We start from the raw sequence: 21,828 nt of genomic DNA, 5'->3' as shown, positions 1-21,828 counted from the left end.
ATAAAAGAACTTTGTTCTTTCTAATTTCAAAAAGAAAGAATTACAAAAAAAAATTACTGCTTTAGAGCTTTTCTTTCAGATTATGTAATGCTATGGGAGAGGAGTATGTATCTTAAGAAAAAATCTGAGGTAGACTTAAGCTTTCAGGAATATGTACAGCAACACTTACCCTGTTGTGACTTAGTGAAGCTGACAGTAACATATCTTGAGGTATTTAAGCTTCCTCCAGTAAGTGAAACGTCCTTATTGCTGCTGAAGCAGGTATTGTCTTAAGGTTAAACCTTTTACACACACTTCAGTGATCAGACAAGGGAATTTACTCTCTAAGGTGCATACGCATACTTAATTACAGAGGCTGTGACTTGCCTTATTTTATCCTTCCTCTCAGGTTCATAGATACTTACTTGTTTATCATTAGACTTAGTGAAGTTGCTTGCACACTTAAAACAAGAGTCAAGTAGACTACATGGCTGAGTTTTGCTTAAAGACAGTGACAGCTACTGAAAGAGAAAGAGGAGGCCTGTTACTTATTTTAAAAGTGTATTTTTTCAATGAAGGCTCAAACTTGGTGCAACACCAATAAAAATGAAGGCTCTATACAACAAATGGCACTAACTATTTTCCAGTTTTTCCAAAAAGCTGTTTAAAATACCCAACTGTACTTTGGATTCCAAGACTTTTTTTCCCACAAACCTAGTAGCAATTCAATTTTTTTTTTTCCCACCAAAAATGTGACTGCTTTACATTTGAGTGCAGTGCTGGTTACAAATACTTAATTTAGCTCCAGGATGAAGGATATTATCACATCAAGAGACAAGAGTTAGCACAGTCATTCTTTGAACTGAAAAAGCTGGTGTTTACAAAGAACACAATTCTTAGCCCAAGCTGCATAATATTACATATAGTATGGAGAAGTGATCTGATTTTAGTCCTATGTTAGGCTTACTTATTCAAGAAAGGCATTTAATACTGGACCTTTACACAAATAAACAACTTATTAAATAATGCTGAAACCTATGCTGAAACTGAATTAAGGGGCCAGCTATCTTGAGGAACAGAGATGACTGCCACTAAAAATCACTAAGGCTTTTGACTGCTTCATACCTAAAGCATTTATAAATTAAACATTAACAGATAAGCACAGTATTAAGGTGTTTTATGCACATCCCATTCTGTACAATTGTGAGGACAGATGAAAATCTAACGAACAACAGTTACGCTGATTAAAGGTGGTAGAGTGCCAGGATCAGATTGTGGTCACTTAAGACTAGAGAGTTATGACTGATAGATACTACTAGAAAAAACAGAAAACATTCTACAGCATACCGTTCTACCTTGTTACTATCTATTACCTCCATTTCTGCAAATTTAACTCGTCTACTAATTTTTTGCTATGAAATCTTTACTTAAAAAAAAGTTCTATGATCCTGAACAATTCAACTTCTGTCCTGCAGTTATGACCCACCTTTGCCTTCTTTGTGTACTTTCTGCAGTAGTTGGGAAGGATTTAAGCACAAATCTATAGCTAAGTTTTTGTGGGCAGTAAAGATTCAAGACTTCATATACAACTGTTACTTGTTTCATTTGTCACAAAGCAGCATCTTACTATGAAGGTTTCCTGTTTTTTAAGCTGTTAGTACATTTTTGCTATCAGTACTTATTAAAATTATCTTATAAAATGGCATAGTCCACAGCCTTGCTTTTCAAAGTTTGCCACAGCTTAACTTCAGTTTAATAAAAGTAAAATAATTACACTTTCAAAAATCGATGTTTATATTGCTGCTAAAGTAGGTACATCCTTTTAAGTAATAACATCCTAAAAATCTTGGCTCCCAACATGGTTGGACTTTTTAATTAAAGTGTTGAACTAAAACATTCAAGATGCAAGTATGAGGTAACAAGGTATAAACAAAAACTAATTTAAATCTCATATTACAACCTATCAGTTCCAGAATAAAATTTTCCATAGTTTAAAAATTATCTATTAATGTGCAAATTCTGCTATGCGAAGGTATTAGTAAACTTCAATTGCAGCTCAATACACAACAGCAGCTTGGACTCAGTCACATTATTTGCAGTAGTGGTGGTTCCTCAAAACTATTCAGGATAAAAATCTTTTGCAGGTATTTCACAAGTGAACAACGATTTTCACAGATTTGTATGATGTTGCGTTAGATGATGTGGTGGCACAGCGAGTACTTTCATCCTGTTCAAGATCTGACAATGTGCACAGAACAATCAAGCATGCAGGGTTGTTTTTGTTTCCATAACAGCACTCCGGAACCCCAGAAGTGCTTTTGGCCTCTGCCCGATCGCTCGGTTGTACGTTCATCCTTTGAGAAGCCCTGTCATAAAGTACCGACTAAAGGGCAAGAGTAGAACAGCCATTCCTGAAATCTGAGTAAAGAAGGGTCTTTAAAAAAAAAAAAAAGCTGCACATCATTTTTATCAAACATGGTAGGTCACCTCTCATGGCAGGCATCAGTATTTCTGCTGGTGGAGAAGCTAAGAATCATTTGTATGGGAAATTTTCTTCCACAGTAACATTTTAAGGTTATTGAGTATTAAAGAATGCTCCATTTCCATCTGATTTGCTGTGACTTTAAGGGCAATACACAAATACAGTTGTTTTTCTAGTTCTTCATGGATATCCGAAGGAGCACCACGAAGCAGATAGTCTTTAAGTAGCTGACAGACTTTTGCCAAGTTTGGCTGAATAACTTCTGTGGTACATCTCATTTTACTTTGGTCACATACAGTTCTACAGTCTGTACCGTAGACACAGTCCATGTCTGATTCACAAGGACGATCTTTAATCATTTCCTTCAAATTCATTTCTGGCACAATTTTCCTCATGTCCATCATTTTCAAATCATATTTATCATTGTATCCCAAGTTTTTGGCACTTGTATCACACATAAGGAAGTTTCCGTAAGGTCCATGGAAAACATCTTCCACAAATTCTAAAAGCCCTATAGCTATTTTTGCCTTTCTTGGCCATGATGGAGTAAACCACTGGTCCATGCTTCTTCTGAAACCAGAAGGAATGAAAAGTTCTATAATCCATGGAAGACTGATTCCATAGAGAGAGGTATATTCAACTCTTTCAATTACATAAAGATCCCCACAAAAACCCATCAGCTTGGGAGTATGTTCTTTGTCCTGTAAGATCACCATTAACAGGAACTCATCTAGCTGCAGAAGTGCCCATGCAGACTTTGCTTCTGGCAAAGAAACTCTACCGTCTTTGTTTCCATCAGCAAAAGATAAGATGAGATTAACCAGTTCTGAAAGATTTCCTTGTTCACCCAACTTTGCCTAAAAGCAAAAAAAATAAAAAAAAAAAAGTGTAAGTTCATTAACTACCACCAATCCATCCATAATTCTCCATCCTTTTAGTATGGTAAGGTATATTATGTTCTAGTTTTCATTGGTTATAGATGTTACAAGACTTGCTGCCAAGATGCCTGAGCAGCATTCTTGTTCTGTTTTCCAAAGCACTCGGCATACAATCTTCTGAAAGTACCAGTGTTCTTTGCATTTCAAAATGCAAGGATTAGAATCCAAACACCGATTTTTCTAAAGACCAGTCTGACCAAGAACAGAGTAGCTCGGTAAACGTTTTCTTAGATAAAGTAAGTAGAATTCTGATGTTTAGATCAGGTTTCGTTTTCAGCTGATTAAGCCTTATAGATGTAGAGAAATTACACCACGAACTTTATTGCAAACACCTATACAAAATACTAAGACCTCTAGTACAAACTTCATACTATAAGTGCACTGAAATACTTAATTCTGTTATTGATACAGCCACCTCCATGGTATCAATATAAAGAAAAAAGCCATTGCTGGAGTCAGAACCATTGCATTTTCAATTATTAACAATGCACACAGAAACAATGTCACACAGACATTTCTTAATTTTTCCTAAAACCTATTCTAAAAACCTGCTGCACATCCAATCCTAGAGACAAAACCACTGTAATGTGTTAGCAACTATTATCAGCTTTTACATAACTTTATTATATGTGTGCACATTTGTACACATACACTCACTCAACTAGAACAGCCTTATTTCTATCACTGGAGACATCGGAGCTATATCAATAGCTCCTATTTTAGGAGAATTTTAGGACATAAAGCTCCAAATCAGTGTTGACACAGTATCAACATAATGACTTCATATTATAAAATTCTGGTGTAGCATTAGGCAACAGAAAAAAATATATAGTTCAGTTAATGCAGTAACACTTCCCAAACATGAACGCTTTTCAAATTGTGCTCATCTCTGGGGTTATTACAACAAGTTTCAAAGTAGCAGAAGTATGGATATATTTTTTCTATACCAATGAAAGCTGTAGACATGCAAGATGCATACCAGCTTCCACCTGTTAAAAAGGAAGGAAAAAAATTGTTAGTTACTTCTAACTTTAAAAATAAGCACCTCTGGGACAAACTATTTTTGTACTGATTATTTTTCCAACATTTACTTGGACAAGACTCATACAATAGGGCATTCTCTCCAGCTACAGAAAAATAAGCCAATAAAAAATAATCATGTCACAATAAAATGACCAGGCATATACTTACTTTAAAAAGACCATACACCATTTCTTTGAATTTTTCAACAGTGGTTCCTCTTGTTGGTTTATCGAATAGAACTATTTCCTTCCTTGGTTCTGGATCAGTACCAAAATCAAACTGAGCAGCTTCTTCCATCTGGCATTTTATAACTCCTTGCAGATTTCCCCAGATTCCTAAATACATCTATGCAGGAAAAGATGTAAAGAGATAAAAACACCGTGGAAGTCCTATCTAAATATCATCTGAACCCCAACTGCTGCTTCAGAAGTCAAGCAGCAGCACAGATTAGTACACTGAGTCCTGCTCACAGGCAGTGCACACAGTACATTCAAACAGTGGCAGCTTCACATACAATACACTATTGCAGGGACTTAGGAGACACTACACTGCCAAAATGTAAAGAGCTTGATAAACAGTATACTGGCATCTAGAGTTCAAGAAGCATTTGGACAGTGCTCTCAGACACATGGTTTGATTTTTTGGGTAGTCCTTTGGGGACCCAGGAGTTGGACTCAATGATCCTTGAGGGTCCCTTCCAACCCAGATACTCTATGATTCTGTATCTTTGCTTAGGTTAAGAGTCTGATGATTCTGTTTGGGAAGCAGGATAGCAGAGAGGTAGTATGCTGTGCAAGACTATATTCTAGTAGACATACTGTCAAAATGTGGAAGGATCTCATCATCTCCTTGGAAACTAGATTCTGTAACTGTGGAATTAAAGACTTCATGGAAGTTACAGGCTTACTGCTCTTTTAAACTACAGGGCAGTGAGGATTTAGTCAGAGAAAAACTTCTTTGCTTACTCTTCAGCTAGACACAAATGATCCATGTAACACAGTTATCAAAAAATCAGCTGAATGCATTAATGGAACACTGAAATTTATGCATGATGTGTATTCAGGGAAACAGCACAACTAACTCCAACATATCTATCCTATACTTGGGATTTGACTTGAAATTGCAGATTTAGGCACCTACAGCAGCTTATCCAGAGGCCGCTGCTATGGCTGATGGTTCTTGATTCTGAATGTATCTCGGTGTCTTCTCACCTATACAAGCACAGCCATTTCTACAACTGCACTGTCTGCTGGATCAGAAAAGTTGCTACAGCTTAATGCCCTACAAAAAACAAAACCTGCAATTCCCTCTGAATAAAATTATCTGCTTTAGCCGGCTCATCCAAATCCTGGGATCTTGGGCCTACACAGTGGAAAGGGGCAGGCACCTGGACAGGCAGGAACCACATAGACTATCACCACGTTCAGACACACTCAGATCACAGCAGAGCAGTTCCGAGTCGATAAAGCATAGCCATGTTAAAGTACAAAGTGCATAACAGGAGCAGAACTGCATTGCTCATCATTGTGATGTAGCTCCTCTAGCAGAGAATCTGCAAAAGGGAAATGCTACATTATAATCTCTGCCCCTTCAGCCTGTCAGACACACAGCCTGTGTGTCTTCAAATCAATAGAAGGAAACTAGAGCAATGCCTGCACACAGAATCACTGAGATTTCAATGGGAAATGAGAAAGCTAAGTTAGATGAGTAAAGCCTTACCTGCTTATTGGGCTTTGTTGACAAACATTTTCCAAAATATAGTGTTTCTTTCGCACAAAGACTGCTACATGCTGACCCATCAATAACTCCAGTCTTGTATTTGTCACACTGAAACAAACATGGAGAAAAGTATTTAATACATTGACCAAGAAAGGAGGCAACAACCGTCTCTCCCAACACCTGACCCTTGAAAGAAGTTTAAAAAAGGGGGGAAGGGAAATCAGAAAATTTTAATAACCCTACATCAAAACAACAGTAACAAATAACTGTTTTTATCTGTAAATGAAGATATAGTATTATTTCAACACAATAGAATAGCAGCATTTGATTAATTTACACATGGCAGTGACTGAACTGGCCGTGGAATTAGTCAAGACAAACACTTCAGAAACAAGCTATGCTAAGTACACTTACTATTATTTTCCTACAGTCATGTCCTCTGCATAGTTCTGTGTAGGTAGAGTACTGGACATACATAACCCAGCTGCCAATAAATACTACTAACCAAGAGATGAAGAGATATTTCATCCGCATGTATGAGAAACGTACCTAGAGAACACAAAGAGAAAGTTTTCTTTGTAATATAGTCAAGCATTAGTCAGAATGATAGAAACAAACAGGAATTTCACATCCACAGTGATAAAATAAACAGACTGCATTACATGGAACATCCACTTCCATCAGTGAACTGACAGGGGAGGTCAGTTTAACTTACTTAAAAGGAAAGAAAATTAGGATATAAATAGAAGGAAAGATGACAGACCCTCAAAGGGCAAGCCATGCTTCAATAACAAATTTGATTAAAAATATTATAAACTGTCAAAGCTCAACTGCTTTTTTCTTTTTTCTCCTAAGATCAGTCACTTGTGTTCTGATTCCAGTAAATCATATTAAGAAGACCAGGAATGTTGTCAGAAAATAATGTGTAAAAGTATAAAACATGGATATACAACGAGCAGGGTGAACATCAGGGATAGGTTCCCTGTGCTGAAGTCTCCCCATTTCTTGGGAAGGCATCATTTAATTATAAGTACAATTACTCTGCACTAGCCTTATCTTCAGTGGACCTTCCCGTAACTGTAAGCAATGTTCCAATTTTGTGTCTGTGGCCTCACATTTCTGTTTTTCGCTAGGGGAAGCGAAAACATAAACTAAGAGTTAGGGAGTTCTAAGTACTTTGTAAAGGAGGGGGCAAGTCATGATTTTTTTAATTCCTCTGAGACTGGTGTACTAAAAGTTTGATTTCCACACTTGAACCAGGATTAGAAAAAGAATTAGGAAGTCAAGATCAGCTTTAGCAACAGGATATAAGGAAAGTGCATGAGAGCAGCTATACTGGGTTAGTTTGAGATCCATCTCCATCGAGCCACCTGATCTCCAACAACAGTTACAAATAGATGCTGTATGAAGAGTGATAACATATATATCCCAAATACTCTCCCATTTTCCTCCTGAGGATCTTTCCAAGCCAGATGTGATTTTCTATATATAGTAAGTCTCAAATAATTTATCTCTTGTAAACTTACCCAGCCTCCCTTAAAATCTACCTAAGTTTTTAGCATCCACAACTCTCTTTAGAAATCAGTTACGCTGATCTATCCATTTTTTCATGGGTCACGGCCTGAACTTCATTTTGCTTAAATCTGGCTTTTTTTGATACCCGCTAGTTCATGTAACCATTCCATGCTGGTCTCAAGCTGTGCCAGGGAATGTTGAGATTGGACATATGGAAGAATTTCTCCATGGAGAAGGTGGTCAGGCATTGGAATAGGCTGCCAAGTGGTCAAGTGCCCATCTCCAGTGATATTTAAGAGATGTGGATGTGGCACTAAGGGACATGGTTTAATGACTGGAGTCCGTAGGTCAGGTTGATGGCTTGGACTTGATGATCTTGAAGGACATTTCCAACCTAAGTGATTCTATCTTTAGAAAAGGTTCTGAGAAAGGTAATAAGAATGAGCAGTTTTGTCACTACATCTACTTATATATATATATATATATATATATATATATACACACACACATATATATAGTCTATATATTGTTTATACACACACACACACATTTATGAGATGGGTTAACTTAGTCATTATATATGCATACACATACTAATTTCAGATGTCTCTATCCACATGGGAGAAAAAGCACTGTAATTCCAAGTTCTTAATTGCAGTAATTCCAAATTACTACAATTTGATAGTAGTTAACCTAAATCACAGTAAATACATGGCTTCAGCTTTTACATGTTTTATATTTTTGAAAAAAATACTGTCACTAAAGAAAATACTTTTCTGCAAATACAGTAAGATCATTATTTCAGAATGCACGAAGATCCTTTGCCTGAAGTTTGCTAGCTTTCATAAGTGTATGCTGGCAAGCTCCCCCTTTAGAGTTAGGAGCTGCCCCAGCACCCTGAAGTCCACCTGTACTTCATAAGAACGTTGCTGGCCTCCCCTTGAGCAGAACAGAAACACAGCCCTGCCTTGGGCACATCCTGCTTTTCCCCAAGCACCCACAGCCACCCCACAACCCAGCAGCTTCAGCAGCAGTTCCTCCACAGGCTGAGCACCCAGGGACGTGGCAGGCTGGGCTGCGGGAAGGCCTGTGAGGTGCCACCACCTCCAAGGACACCTTGCAGCCATTACAAACCCCGCACAGCAGAGAAAACTGTAGGCTGCACCCTTAAGCCCGTCTGACTTGGCTCCCCCTGAAAAACTGAGCCACACTGCAATTAATGCCTGTTCGTAACAACAGTGCAAGCAGCAAGGATATCGCTGCCACCATTGGCAGAGACTATTCCTGCCACCATTGGAGAGGACCCTCCGTCACCCCAAGTGCATCAACAAGGGCACGGCTTTTTGCTAGGGCCCATGCAAACACCTGTACCCATGGCTGGTGGTCTGGGCAAGAACAAAAAATCTTTAGGTTCAGAACTAACCGAACCTGTGGTTACCATCTGAAGTTTCAGGCTTGCTTCTTTGGCTTCAAACATGCATTTCCTTTTCAAAATATGTAATTTATTTTTAAGGAAACTAAGATCAAAGAAGCAGTTCTAATCAGTTGAACGGTAGCTTGGTTAAATACCTAACTGAAAAAAATGACTTTTCCAAACTATAACAGGTACAACCACCAGGAACCAGCGCTCTGCTCTCAAACTAGTGTGGTTCCAACTCTTCCACTGTAACTTCCCTCACAACACACTTTCCACACAGGCACCCACTCCACCTGAGGACTAAGGAGGAAGTGTACTTGGACTCCATGTAGTTCTGTAAGGAACAGCAAGTCTCAAAGAGAAGCAGGAATGCAAGCAACAGAAGAAAAAACTACTAGGAAGATGATGCTATGTGTCTTAGCCCCTAATATTATATCCTATTATCATTCTCATTTACAGCTTAGTGATTTAAAAAAGAAAAACAGATGATTATGAATCAAGGAGAAGGTACATATAAGGCATTTTAAAACTTTCAAATGGAAAAGAGCAATCCCAAACTCTAAAAGTTCTATTTGAACTGTTACTCCAATCCTAAAGATACGACTCATTCTATAAGAATGGATGAGAGCATTTTGGTTGTATTTTTAGAAAAGCAGGTATGCCCAAATGACCCTAAAATGCAGTGCTGCTAACATCAAAGGCCTCAGTCCAAGGAAATCTCAATTCTCACTCACCCATCCCACCCCATAAGCAAAACCACCAAAAAGCCTGAAATGAATAGCACAAGAAATTAACCCAACAAGTTATACAGAAAAGCAAGAGCATGCCTGTATGGCCTTCAGGCAGTTCCAGCATAAATATTGCTCCTGATACTTTGTGTTACTCCAAAACACACAGTACCACGAAAATCCACATCAAATAATGTTTGTGGTTCCAAGATGCTAATGAATACATAAACACAGTCTCAGCACAAAGGTAAACATAGGTACAAAAAAGGGTGAACACTTCCTGAGGACAAGCAGCAGATCAACACACCCAAGGCCTCAAAGGCAATGACTCATACCTAAATGTAGATCTCAAAGTCTCAGTCCACTGCCCTCACTACAATTTCATATTCCTCTCCTACAACAGAAGAAAAATATTTTAATATACTCCTGATGTGATCTACTGAAGCTTGTTTATATCCGCACATTCTTCACCTTGTTCAGCACAAGAATTCAAAGCTTCAGTTAAAAAAAAAAAAAGCATCACTACACTTCATTTGGGAACAACCCTCAACTTCAGTCATCTTACTGAAGTAAACGAGAGTCGTAACGTACTTACAGACAAGTCTAATGCAAGAGCCTTGATTTCTAAGTGGATTTTTTTCCCCCAGAAGGATCTTGTCCACTTTATATATTAAGCCATGATTATCCACATTTCAGCTGAAAAGTCACACGATGATCTGGTCTTACAGCCACAGGAGCTTCACTGACAGGTAAACAGGTCAGAAACTGTGTCGAGTTCTAAATTTTTCTGCTTTTAAAAACTGGAACTAAAACAGAATGATCACATCTTTGGACCTGCTGAGGCTGCAATTTAACTACATAAACTGCCCAGTACTGCTTCCTCGCATCGCCATGCTGAAGACAACAGTCATTGTAATGACACCCAACAAACTCTGAGTCTACACCACAGATGGACGCAGGGAGTTGATCTGATTCACGGTACAACCCTGCAAATAGTTGTGGGATAGTACATCCCACAAAAAAAAAAAAAAAAAAGGCAGAAATATACTGATTTAATTTTGATAATAACCTTTTAAAACTGTGGCCTTATTTTGAAGTTTTGCTCCTTCACTGCCAGTGCTACAAGTGAAGCCTGTTTAAAGGCAACAAACTGCAAACATTACTTATCATTCACACTTTAGATTGCTGAAGAGAGTAAGTTAATATTCCTTTCTGTAACATACATAGCATATTCACGTATCAAACAGTCACTTGAAAAAAAATTGTACCCACCCACAGTAAATCATATTTATAGAATCCTTGGTCTTCTCTAAACATCCACAAGTAAGACTAAATATTATTGTTTATCATTAAATAACTTATAGGTTTTGTTTATCTGTATAAGATGTGCTACCAGGATTTCAAACTAAAAAACTGATTATGGTAGGGTAGATGTCTGATAGTTTAATGGAACTATACACATATGTAATATAAACATAGATTAAGAAGAACATGCAATAAGAGTATCCAAACACACACTTACTAAAAAAAAAAAAATACTTCAAAGATTTTGGCCACATGAAAAATAGAAGTGCTTGAGTACCCATGTTTTTTACATATAACTAGAGAAGGAAACAGATGGAGAAAAGCTGCTTTAGAGAAAGCTTCAATCTACACTTAGGAACGAGCTGTAGAGAACCACCGGACTGTCATGCTAGACTACATTGATCATTTACAAGTACTTGTAAAAACATGACAAACCACCAATGCCATTTCCTCTTGGAAGAACTAAACAAAGGGCAGACCCACAACACCCAGAGGTGATCCTGGCCAGGCGGCTGCAGCCCTGCACCTCAAGGTTAATCCCTGTGCCTTTGCACACACTCACTTGACTCTGTCCTAAAACTACCTGGTTAAAACAAAGATGTAACTGTTGTTTTTTTCTGGTGATGCATCTTGACCAGAAAGTCCCTTCAACCAGTTCTTCTTTTAAGAAATTTGATTGGGAATGTTTTAGAAAGAAACAATTTAAACTGTTTTCCTCAGAGCCACAAAGACCCTAGTTGGAGTAACATGTAATTTCCTGTAAGGCTTGTTATCCATAACATGGATACAAACTGGAAGGAGTACAAAAGGAGACCAACAATAACCGTGTGTGGTTTACAGCACATTTAGAAACTGCTTAGAAAACCTAGGAGGAAACCGGCTGTTGAACACAGAACAGAGAAAAACAAAACTGGAGGCAAAGGGCTGTGGAACATCAAAAGAGAAATGCTTTATATAAGCCTTTCCCTTTGGAAGAACACTACTAAAATGAAAGAATGGCAAGATTTTAATGTTATTTCCTAGTCTAAAAATACTACATCTACAAGGTTATAGCATTAAGAATCACTAGTTTTCTTGCAACTTCGGCAGACGGACGAGGAGCAGTAGGAGTCATCTGAGACACGAACCAGCAGTAAATGAGAACTGATACTTTACCCATCGGTTCAGAAATTATTTTCCCCATACAGAAGAGATCTGAGTTCATGCTCAGCTGGAGCTTGTCTATGTTTCCTTCCTGTCCATTTTACATATTTAGTCATTTATAATTTTCACCTATTAGTTTTTTCTTTTAGTTTCCTCCCCAAGGTGTTTGCTTAGCCAGTCCTCTCAAGCCACACATCATCTGCTATTCTCTTTCTTCCAGTCGTTTCCAGTCTGTTTCCATCCCTTCTGACTGTGCAACGCTGGCCTCAGCTTCAGTCTTCCTCCACTGTCTGTCATCCTTTCTCAGGCAGCAGTTCTCAGCACTGCTCAGGGCCCCATCTGCTTCTTCAGTTTTCCCAGCACAACCTTCGTGCTGAAGAACCCCTGCCCTCAGCTACTGCCCACCTCCAGAATTCCCTCGTCACCCACAAGCATCTTTCCTTCACAGCTTGGGGAAGCCAGCAGATACAGTGCGGCAAAGCAGTAAGAGCACGTCTCGCTCCCTGTTCTCACCTCTAGTACCAAAAGCAAGCTGTGAGCAGGGCAGATGGATTCTCTGCAGAGCTTATTCTTCGCACTCATGCATGCTGTTTCAATACACAAAATAAACGAAAAGCAGCAACCAAGACCTATTCTTCCCCAGCAGGGCTGTCCCAGGCAGGCCAGGTTACCAGCCTTGAGGCAGTTACTCCTCCAGCAGAGGTCCCTTGGAGCAAAGTTTTGAACTGATAGGTGTATGAGACCAGCAGAGCCAAAACATTTAAGGTACAGCATGGATGGATTGCCTGATCTGGCTGTGTTGTAAGCACACAAACACATTTTTCTCAGACTGTCTTCAGAACACAGAGTGTTTTTTTGGTGGTGGTTGTGTTTTTGTGTTTTGTTTTTTTTTTCCACCTTCCCTCTTACTACTGGTTGAAGAGCAGACAACACATAACAGTTTTGGCACTTACAAAAAAACCATGACATAGTCATTCAGGTTTAATGTCTCCTGTAATAATTTACTTATTTTCATTTGTTCTTATACCCCATTAAAAATATGCTCTCGTAACCTAGAGTTTAACTTTTTTTTTTTAGTGGCTTCAGCATGGCAGTAACACCAATGAGTGCTCTGTAGAGCAGTTTCTGATAATATCTAGGCGAGTCATTCATCTATTTTTACGTTGGCTTAATGTTTCTCTAACTCAATACAGCATCAAACGGAAAGAATAACCTTCACCTCTGCAATCACAACGAGAAACAGCAACATCAGAAGAGGAATACAAAAGCTATTTGTAAATTAAAGCACAGTATTTTGAGAAAATCAGATTATATTCAGTTACTGTTAACTACTCAATGAAGGCATGGTCATCAGTTTTTGTACTCACCTTTTTTTAGGATTAAGTTCTATTCAGTTGAGCAAACAGCTGCCCATTATTCTCATTTCCACTGTTCTGTCCAAATCCTCTGCCAAAGGTTACCAGCACAGACCAGAGACCATAGAAGCAAACAATTAGATCGCGTATTCTGGGGGTCAGGCTCTGCATGAAAACTGATTTGCACTGCAAGCTTGCAATAGGCAAATAATGAGGTGGGGTAGCTAAGGTATGGGCAGCGTGCTTACCCTGCCACCTTTGCTGTAGATACATATGTACAGCAAATGAATGGAGCATGGGGCAGAAGGAGCACCCTAAACCACCCCAGCACAACGCCCCTGAGCTCAGTTGCCAGCCCCATCATGCCTCACGATGTGCCAGGCTGAGGTGAGGATGGCGGCAGGGGGAAGGGCTGGCTCAAACCATCCCCAGCTTCTTCATGCACATTGTCACAAAGCTGACTTGAATTATATTTTCCATCTAAATGTGTATCACCAGTGAAGTGCTGTGAACCTAATCTCGTACAGAGTTTCATCACGTGTTTCATAAAATAAACAAACGACCACTATGCACACACAATTCTCATCCAAACATCCCATCTGAAAAGGAAGCAGGTTTTTAAATAGCACAGTGTTCTACCTTGGTCTGCTGCCAGCATGCACACACACAAAAAAGGATCTTGTTTGGACTTTCAGGTAAGTCCATCTCCTTCCTACCCAAATTCCCACTCTCCTCAGGCTACAGCCGCGGCGATGCAGCACTACAGGCGGCAAGAGAGAACATCCGTCTCCTATGCTCCATCCAGTGCTCAGCCCACAGCAGCTGGAAAGGCTGAGAGATGGCATACTGACAATTCCTTCACATAACAGCTTTCTCCAGAAATGTTTCTGAAGTTAGCAGCCCAACAGAACAAGCATCATAAATTAGGAAGTCAATAGCAAAGCTGGATGCCTTCTCTCCCTCATGTACTTTAATTTTAGTGTCTTTCATTTAAGAAGTTACGTTTCTTCAAATTATTTTTTTTTAATCCTAGCAGAAATCACCTCATATCTTAATATACCCTGTACATATTTTTGAAGGAAACACTTTCCCTTCCAGTCCTATTCTTCTAGGTACTATTTTATTCATAAAGTAAATAACAGCACTGGTTAAAAATAAACCAAAAAATATTTCCAATCCAAGTGGCATAATTTAATTCACTTAAAACACTCATGTTCATGGCTTTCCCCTTTTACCCTCGAAAGGGCATGCTACAACTCTAAGGCAAGACCAACTTTGCAAATCTTTAAGAGGAAAAAAAAATAAAGTCAACACAAACTGTATTCAGTTACAGCATTTCTTACTTTCTTCCTGTTCAAGGCTGCTATCTATAAACAAACTGCAACCAGAACGTCCATTCTTGCAACATAAAAGAACCTAATTTACATCTCAGCCATTTCAGCCAGCTAAAAATCATATGCCAAAGTAGTGACTGTCAGTCCTTATGATTACACTGATAAAGGTTCGATGTTAGGTTTACTTAGCTTCCTTGGGGTAGCATATAGAGGATCTATTTCATACAGTCCAAGTCCCTGTTCACCCCATATTGAATTCTACATTGCCTTTAAGTTCTGTTATTCAAGTCAGACAAAGAGGATGATACAGTGAAACCATGGCCCCAACCATTTCTTTCCAAAATCCATGTGCACAACAAGTTATTGAGAAACAAAATGTCTTTGTGGACACCAGTATCTCCCTAAGGATGGCTAAGTCTTCCATTGATAACTCCTTTTATTCCAGTGTTGTGATCCATCTGTAACTCACTATTCTAACACAAAGTTCAAGGAGGAAGATTTGTGTCTTAGTGGAATTTTCCCACAAGGGAGAGATCGTCACTTGATGCAGACAAAAGCCAGAAGCAGCTCTGAGAGGTGTGAGTTGTTCTGCTTATCTCAGTGCCTACTTTCACCTCCCCTTTGGCGTCAGCATCCAGCATTGTCACTGAAAAGACTCAGGACTGCTGCTTGGTAGTGTTCAGATGAAACAGCATCACCAATGGCCACTTTTCATGTAGGATGGGGAGGGGACTGAACCTTTTTACTCTTTCCAAATAGGAAAGCCCAACTTACCTAAGGATCTTTTTCCTGTTCCCATCATATTGCACATTTCACTTAAACAAAAACAGAAAACTCACACACAATCTTACTTCAACTTTTGCCTGTAAGATGGATATTGCCCTGAAACAAATTAATCAAACCAAGGCAGAAGCTATTGCAAGACATCTCCTTTCTTCTGCAACAGATGTTCTGGCAACTCCAAGTGCTTTTTCTTAAAAGCAATTTTTAGTTTTGTTTGTCTAAAGAAGTATGATTTAACAGAAACTGTCATGATCTGAAATACATTCCACAGTTTGATCCCCAATACCACACATAAAAATGATCTATGATAGAAATTGCATCAGCACAGAGTTTCTGGATATGTTTACTTCAAATCACCAGCTTGTCTTCTAGGGCTTTCTAGCTCACACAAGTCCAGATCGGGATCTTTAACTCCATCACACACACTTTTGGAGGTTCAAAGTAACATGACAACTTCTATTATGTGAAATTCTACCCATGAACACAAAGGGATACCAACCATAAGGGTAGAAAGTTTTCAGTAATTCAAGCAGCATCTGTGAGAAACGGAAGCTCATAAAACTTTGGAAAAAAAAAACATGAGTGGCAAATTATTACAAACAAGCAACCACAAGAAGGACACAGATGTGATTTACAGATACTAAGTGAAAATATATGAAAAATTATTGTTCCACAGCTGTAGTCAGTCTGGAAAATCAGTCTGCATAGAACAGCATGCTTGGGACAAAGTTTGAGTATGAAAAAGAGTGTTTGTTTTTTCCAAATTATTACTTTTTTTTAGAAGTGAACCTTTCTTAACTATTTAATTACCCAGTGCTTAATAAAACATTGCAGAACACCTACAAGGAAAACTAAAAATGATTTTTATCACTTCCTCATTTCTACAGACAATTCTGACAATGGTCTTCTTAAAGCCCATCACAAGACTCTTCTCTATATTTTTTTTCTTTTATTGATAGGATTACCAAAAAATTCTAATAAAATTATTTTCTTTATTCTGCCCCCTCCTGGAATAATGGGAAGTTCCAGTGAATCAGGAATCATAGCAAGCGCTAATGATTATCTTTCATCTATCTGAAAGCAAAGATGTAGTGATTTCCTGTAGGGAGTGAGCTTCTTCTTTTTTAGCTATTTCTAGTAACCCTAATATTATCGAACAGAAATAGTACAAAACACAGTACCACTGATAAAATCTAAAGAACATTTGAAATAAATCATAAATTTTAGGCAAAGCTGTTTCCTTTATGAAAAATTACTTAGAAATCAACATTTTCTGGGACAACAACCCCCCTGCCTTCCTCAAAGTTTCTTGCTGACTGCTTCCATGTGTGTTTACAACATTAAACTTTAAACCAAAGGCCAATTTAAAGCAACTTCTCATCAAACGCATACCATTTAGTACCACCTCAGAGATTAGCAGTGGTCTGCAAGCCTCAGGACCACTGCTGAGCATTGACCATATTCATAGCACAGGAAATAACACTGTATTATCTGCATTTATCCAAATTCGTCTTCCTTCTCACGAAGACAGAGAAAATGCATTTGGGACAGAAAATCCTTCCCAGATGCCATCCGAATACATCATACACTTGGCATGAAGTTCTGGAGAAGCTGTATTTATTCTGGGCTCAGCACTGTGCCAATGCATACTTGTGTGGCTCTTGACCTGTGGGCCTCACGTCTTGCCAGTTCAGAGCACGGACACGAGCACACACCTGCTTGCAGAAGACCACAAGGTTCTGCTTGCTGTGATTCAGGGGGCAGTACTTTAATCTGGACCTCCTTATCAGGGTCAGCAAAAGCTCTGATCAATATTTTGTTCTTCCCATGAATTCTCCCTACCAAATTTCCGTTTTAAAATCAGTCTAGGAGTCTAGACACATTTAGCCCGCTTCATCTAGGAAGCGTCAGACCTGGCGTGCTGTATGAAGCAGCAGGGACACAGCCTTACTGACCCTGCTTAGCCCACGTGTGCTGGTACACCCAGAGCGCACCAGGCTCCCTGCATGCACGCTCAGCAGATTGTTTGAGCATGGTTCTGAGCAAGAAGTCCCATGTAGCAGTTTGGGAATGCTACTTATAAACAAGTTTCATTTGGAATTCTGACAAAATCCTAGAAAACTTTTAATAAATAATATATTCAGAGCACCAGAATGACTGACAGCTCTGAAGTGATAAAAAGAAACAACCAAAAAAAGTGTTCAAAACTAGGAAATACAATTTCTCTGTTCTGCTCCACTCTTCCAACAAGACTTTAAACACGAGCCAGGGAACACAAGGAAGAAGAAAAGCGTTTGTAAAGGATACTTAAAAGGATATTACGGCATCAACTTCATCCATCATTTGTACATTCCACTAAGTCATACGCATTGAATAATAATTAGACATTCATTCCCTGGAACAGAACTGGAAACCACTTCTGGCAAAATTCAAGCCTGGATGCACTCCAAAGCATATGGAGAGTAGCAGATCAAAATGCAACATAACTATTTGCCAATTTTTTTGATAAGTATACTTTTTATTTAAAACATTCTTATGGTTAAGGGATATTATAGTGTAAAACTAGTGAACACTTTTGAGAGTTTCATTTTCCAAAGTACTTCACATAACCATAGCCCAGTAGTCCTCTCCAAATCTCCAAGTTGCTCACTCAGTTTGTTCTACGTTAGCAACTGGAAAAAACAGATAAAAATCATAAACTGATCATGCTAGAAATGCTGTTTTTTTCTCTGTTCAGGTTGATTTATGCATCACAGGATGCACTTCAGGTAGGCTGACAAGATCTCTGAAAATATTAGCTCACGCTGTCTTGGATGACATGCCCTGGGCACATTCACATTTTTAAGAGCATACAATGCACACTTAAGATTACGCTATTTCCTCAGATTACTTGTATCCTGAATAATCAAAAAAGACATATCGTTTGAAATTCAAAAGGGATAATGATCAAGACAGAAAGCAGGATACTTCCCCTTGAAAGGTTAAGCAACAACAACAAAAGGATTAAAAGCTTAGACAAAATGATGATGATACATTATGTGGGGCTTGAAAACTTGTTCACTCTTTAGTCCTTCAAAGACAGTCTTTTATGTTACTGAAGTCCACGGGATGTCCCTAATGATCTGCAAACTCGGTCCAGAACCTCTAGCAGCCAGAAAGCTTTCAAGCCTGGAAAAGTCATTTACGTGATTATTGACATGTGCAGTACTGCTGGCTTGCCCTCAGCCTCTTAACCCAATTATTAACTACAGCTATCAGAAAGAACTTCAGGACAATTTCATGAATTTGGGATACTAACCTCTCCTTGCAAAACCTAAATCACAGCTGTAGAAAAGTGTTAGTCACTCAATTGTAAGATCCATTAAATTTGTTTTTGGTTTGGTTTTTGGCAGTATTTAGTATTGTTGAGAAGTTTGTCAGGTTTGAAAATTTTTTGTTGTTTTGTTTCACTTTTACAAGCCTTACAGTCTAAGCAGCAGGATTTTTTTGTATTTCATAGTTGCTACTGTTTTGTGTTGAAACTTCAGCACTGTTCCTGTGGATCTCTAATCTCCAAGCTTTGAACTAAAGCAAGATGTCCAGAAGTTTGCCAAGCTCATTTTTGTATGAGCTGATAATTGGCAGCACATTGCCCTTCGCTAGAAAGATCAAATGATTACCTGTGGTCTTGCATTCTGCATGCAAGCTAAAGAACATGTCAAATACTGACAACAATAAATAATAACAGCACATTTGGCATAAGAGCATCAGTTGCAAACCAGCTCCATAGCATCCCGCTTGTACTGCATCAGGAAAGCTAGAGGAGGTACTAAATTCTTTGTTGCAGAACTTGATGTTCTATCAACTCACTTCACAACACAGTTTTCAAAAAGAATGGAACACCAGCCAATAACATTTGGAAGTCAGTCAGCAACGCTTTCCATTGTACAGTCATCTTCCCTGGTGTGCTACATTAAATATTGCATAGCAACACCGCACAAGTCCTAGAACTCCCCTCTCACTCATAGCTACATCTCAGAAAGTTAAGTCTAGCATTTAGTTAGGGAGCGCTGGCCTCTCTGGAGACAAGAATCTCCATAGAACACTCAGTGAGCAATTAGTAGAGTTGACCCATGAATACATTTGTCACGTACCAACAGTAGCATGCTGTCACAAGTCAATATATCGATAGCTTGCTGCCATTCTGCAGATGCATCAATTACCAACACGCATTCACTGTGTAACACAGAAAAATAAGTTAACGTTCACAAAGCTCTTACTAGCTCTCCTCAAAACAAGTGTGTAGAATACTCTAGTAGTTTCCAGGGTGAGAAAGCACAAGCAGAAATATTTTTAAAATTTGCAACAGAAACAAATATTTAACTTCTTTGACTTTTCTAATAAATGACCTGGCTGTTTCTTAAGAGATTTTAAAATCACACATTTTGCTGAAAAAGCCTTAAAGTAAATGCTGTGATGAACAGAGAAAAAATTATCCAACATCAGCACGTGATGATCAGAGACAAACTTATTATCAAGGCAAAGACAGACAATTTACAGAACCCTAGTTTGAAAGGCAGCTCACATACTGTGAATTCATTTGTATTTGTCCCAGAAACTTTCTGCTATGGGAATCCAAATGCTGCACAAGTATCCGCTGGGGTAAAGAGTTCAAGGAGAATATTTTCTGGTCTGAAAATCAAGTGATAATTGACCTAGATTTCCTTATACATACCATAAAACAAATGCCAAAGAGGTTAAGGTTATACCTGTGTCTGTACACTTCTCTTTGGATTTTAAGTCCCATTTTAGGCAGGTCCAAAAAGAGAATGGGATCAGAAAAGTTCCAGATGAGAAGGAATTAACACATTAGACTTTAAGATGCATCAGGATGAAATTCAATTTTTCAATCCAACAATCAGAAAACATTTAATAAGATAGCAACAGATGGCAGCCATAAGTAACATATAAGTAAGTATTGTATGAATCCCCACCAACTCAAACACTCATTTCAACTATAACTGAATTTAAGACCTGAGGAAATGGCTTGAAGCTGGGACAGGGGAGGGTCAGGCTGGGGGTTAGGGAAAGGTTCTGCACCCACAGGGTGGCCGGGCAGTGGGACAGGCTGCCCAGGGTCGGGGGCACGGCACCGAGCTGGTGGAGTTCAAGGAGCATTTGGACAACACTCAGACGTACGGTCTGATTTTGCGTGGCCCTTTGGGGACCCAGGAGGTGGACCTCGCGGGGGACCCCAACTTGGATATTCTATGACTGCTCACTTACGAATTAAAACAGTGCAACAGATAAAAAGAAGCTCAGAGGACCACCCGGACACACCCCGAGGCCATCGCGGCCAACACCGCAAGGGGCGACCCCTCGCGCGGGTACCGGGCCGTGCGGCGGAGCGCGTCCAGCAGCGCGCCCCCGGGCGCCGCGCCCTCCGCCCCGAGCCGCCAGGGGCGGGCAGGGGAACGGCGGCGGCTGCCCGGGGAGCTCGGGGCGCCGGGCGGCGGCGTGTCCCGGCCCGCAGCCCCTGGGGTGGCCCGGGAGGCTCGGCCCGGCCCGGCGGGCAGGAGGAAGGGGCGACGGAGCTGCCGCGGCCCCGCGCCCGGCCCGCACCTGTTCCCACCTCTCGGCCCCGGGCCGCGGGGGGCGGCCGCCCGGGAGGGAACGGCAGGCTGCCGGCACCCGCCGCCCCGCACCGCGGCCTCGCCGCCGGCCTACCTGCGCGTAGTGGGGCTGCCGGAGCCAGGCCCCCGGGAAGAGCCGCCTCGCCATGGCAATGGCACATCCCCGCAGCCGGCGGGGCGGAGCGGAGCGCGGCGCGGCGCTTCCCCGCCGGCCCGGCCCGGCCCGGCCCGGCCCGGCCGCCAGCAGCGGGAGGAGCGCGGCGCAGCCCCGCCGGGCGGGAGCCGCTGTCAGGCGCCGTGCGCGGAGGGCGGGCGGCTGCCGCCGGCTGCCGGGGGGAGGCGGGGGCGGGAGGGAGCGGGGCGGAGCGCGGGGCGGCACCGCCGCTGGCTCCGCTCCCTGCCCGCGGCCGGAGCCGGGGACACCGCGGCGAGGTGCGGGGACAGGGACAGGGACAGGGACAGGGACAGGGGCAGGGACAGGCACCGGCCGCCACG

General features: G+C 40.5%; 1 protein-coding gene across 4 annotated transcripts; it reads right to left on the bottom strand.

Annotated features, from left to right (window-relative positions):
• Positions 1-523: 523 nt before the first annotated feature.
• On the bottom strand, positions 524-21,667 carry DIPK1A (divergent protein kinase domain 1A). Of its 4 annotated transcripts, XM_068689723.1 has the most exons (6): positions 21,428-21,664; positions 19,855-19,936; positions 6,556-6,690; positions 6,142-6,249; positions 4,591-4,767; positions 524-3,318 (listed from the first exon to the last, which is right to left on the bottom strand). In XM_068689723.1, the coding sequence occupies exons 2-6, from the start codon at positions 19,864-19,866 to the stop codon at positions 2,506-2,508; spliced, it is 1,245 nt and encodes a 414-aa protein (XP_068545824.1). In that variant the 5' UTR covers positions 19,867-19,936; positions 21,428-21,664; the 3' UTR covers positions 524-2,505. The 4 variants fall into 4 exon arrangements, with proteins under 4 accessions (XP_068545824.1, XP_068545828.1, XP_068545826.1 ...); XM_068689727.1 differs by lacking the exon at positions 19,855-19,936 and having other exon boundaries at positions 6,647-6,690; positions 21,428-21,666; XM_068689725.1 differs by lacking the exon at positions 19,855-19,936.
• Positions 21,668-21,828: the final 161 nt, after the last annotated feature.

This window comes from Anas acuta, chromosome 8, assembly GCF_963932015.1.
Source record: "Anas acuta chromosome 8, bAnaAcu1.1, whole genome shotgun sequence".
NCBI classification, from domain to species: Eukaryota; Metazoa; Chordata; class Aves; order Anseriformes; family Anatidae; genus Anas; species Anas acuta.
Note: the sequence above shows the minus strand (reverse complement) of the source record. Positions and strands in the feature narration are given on the sequence as shown.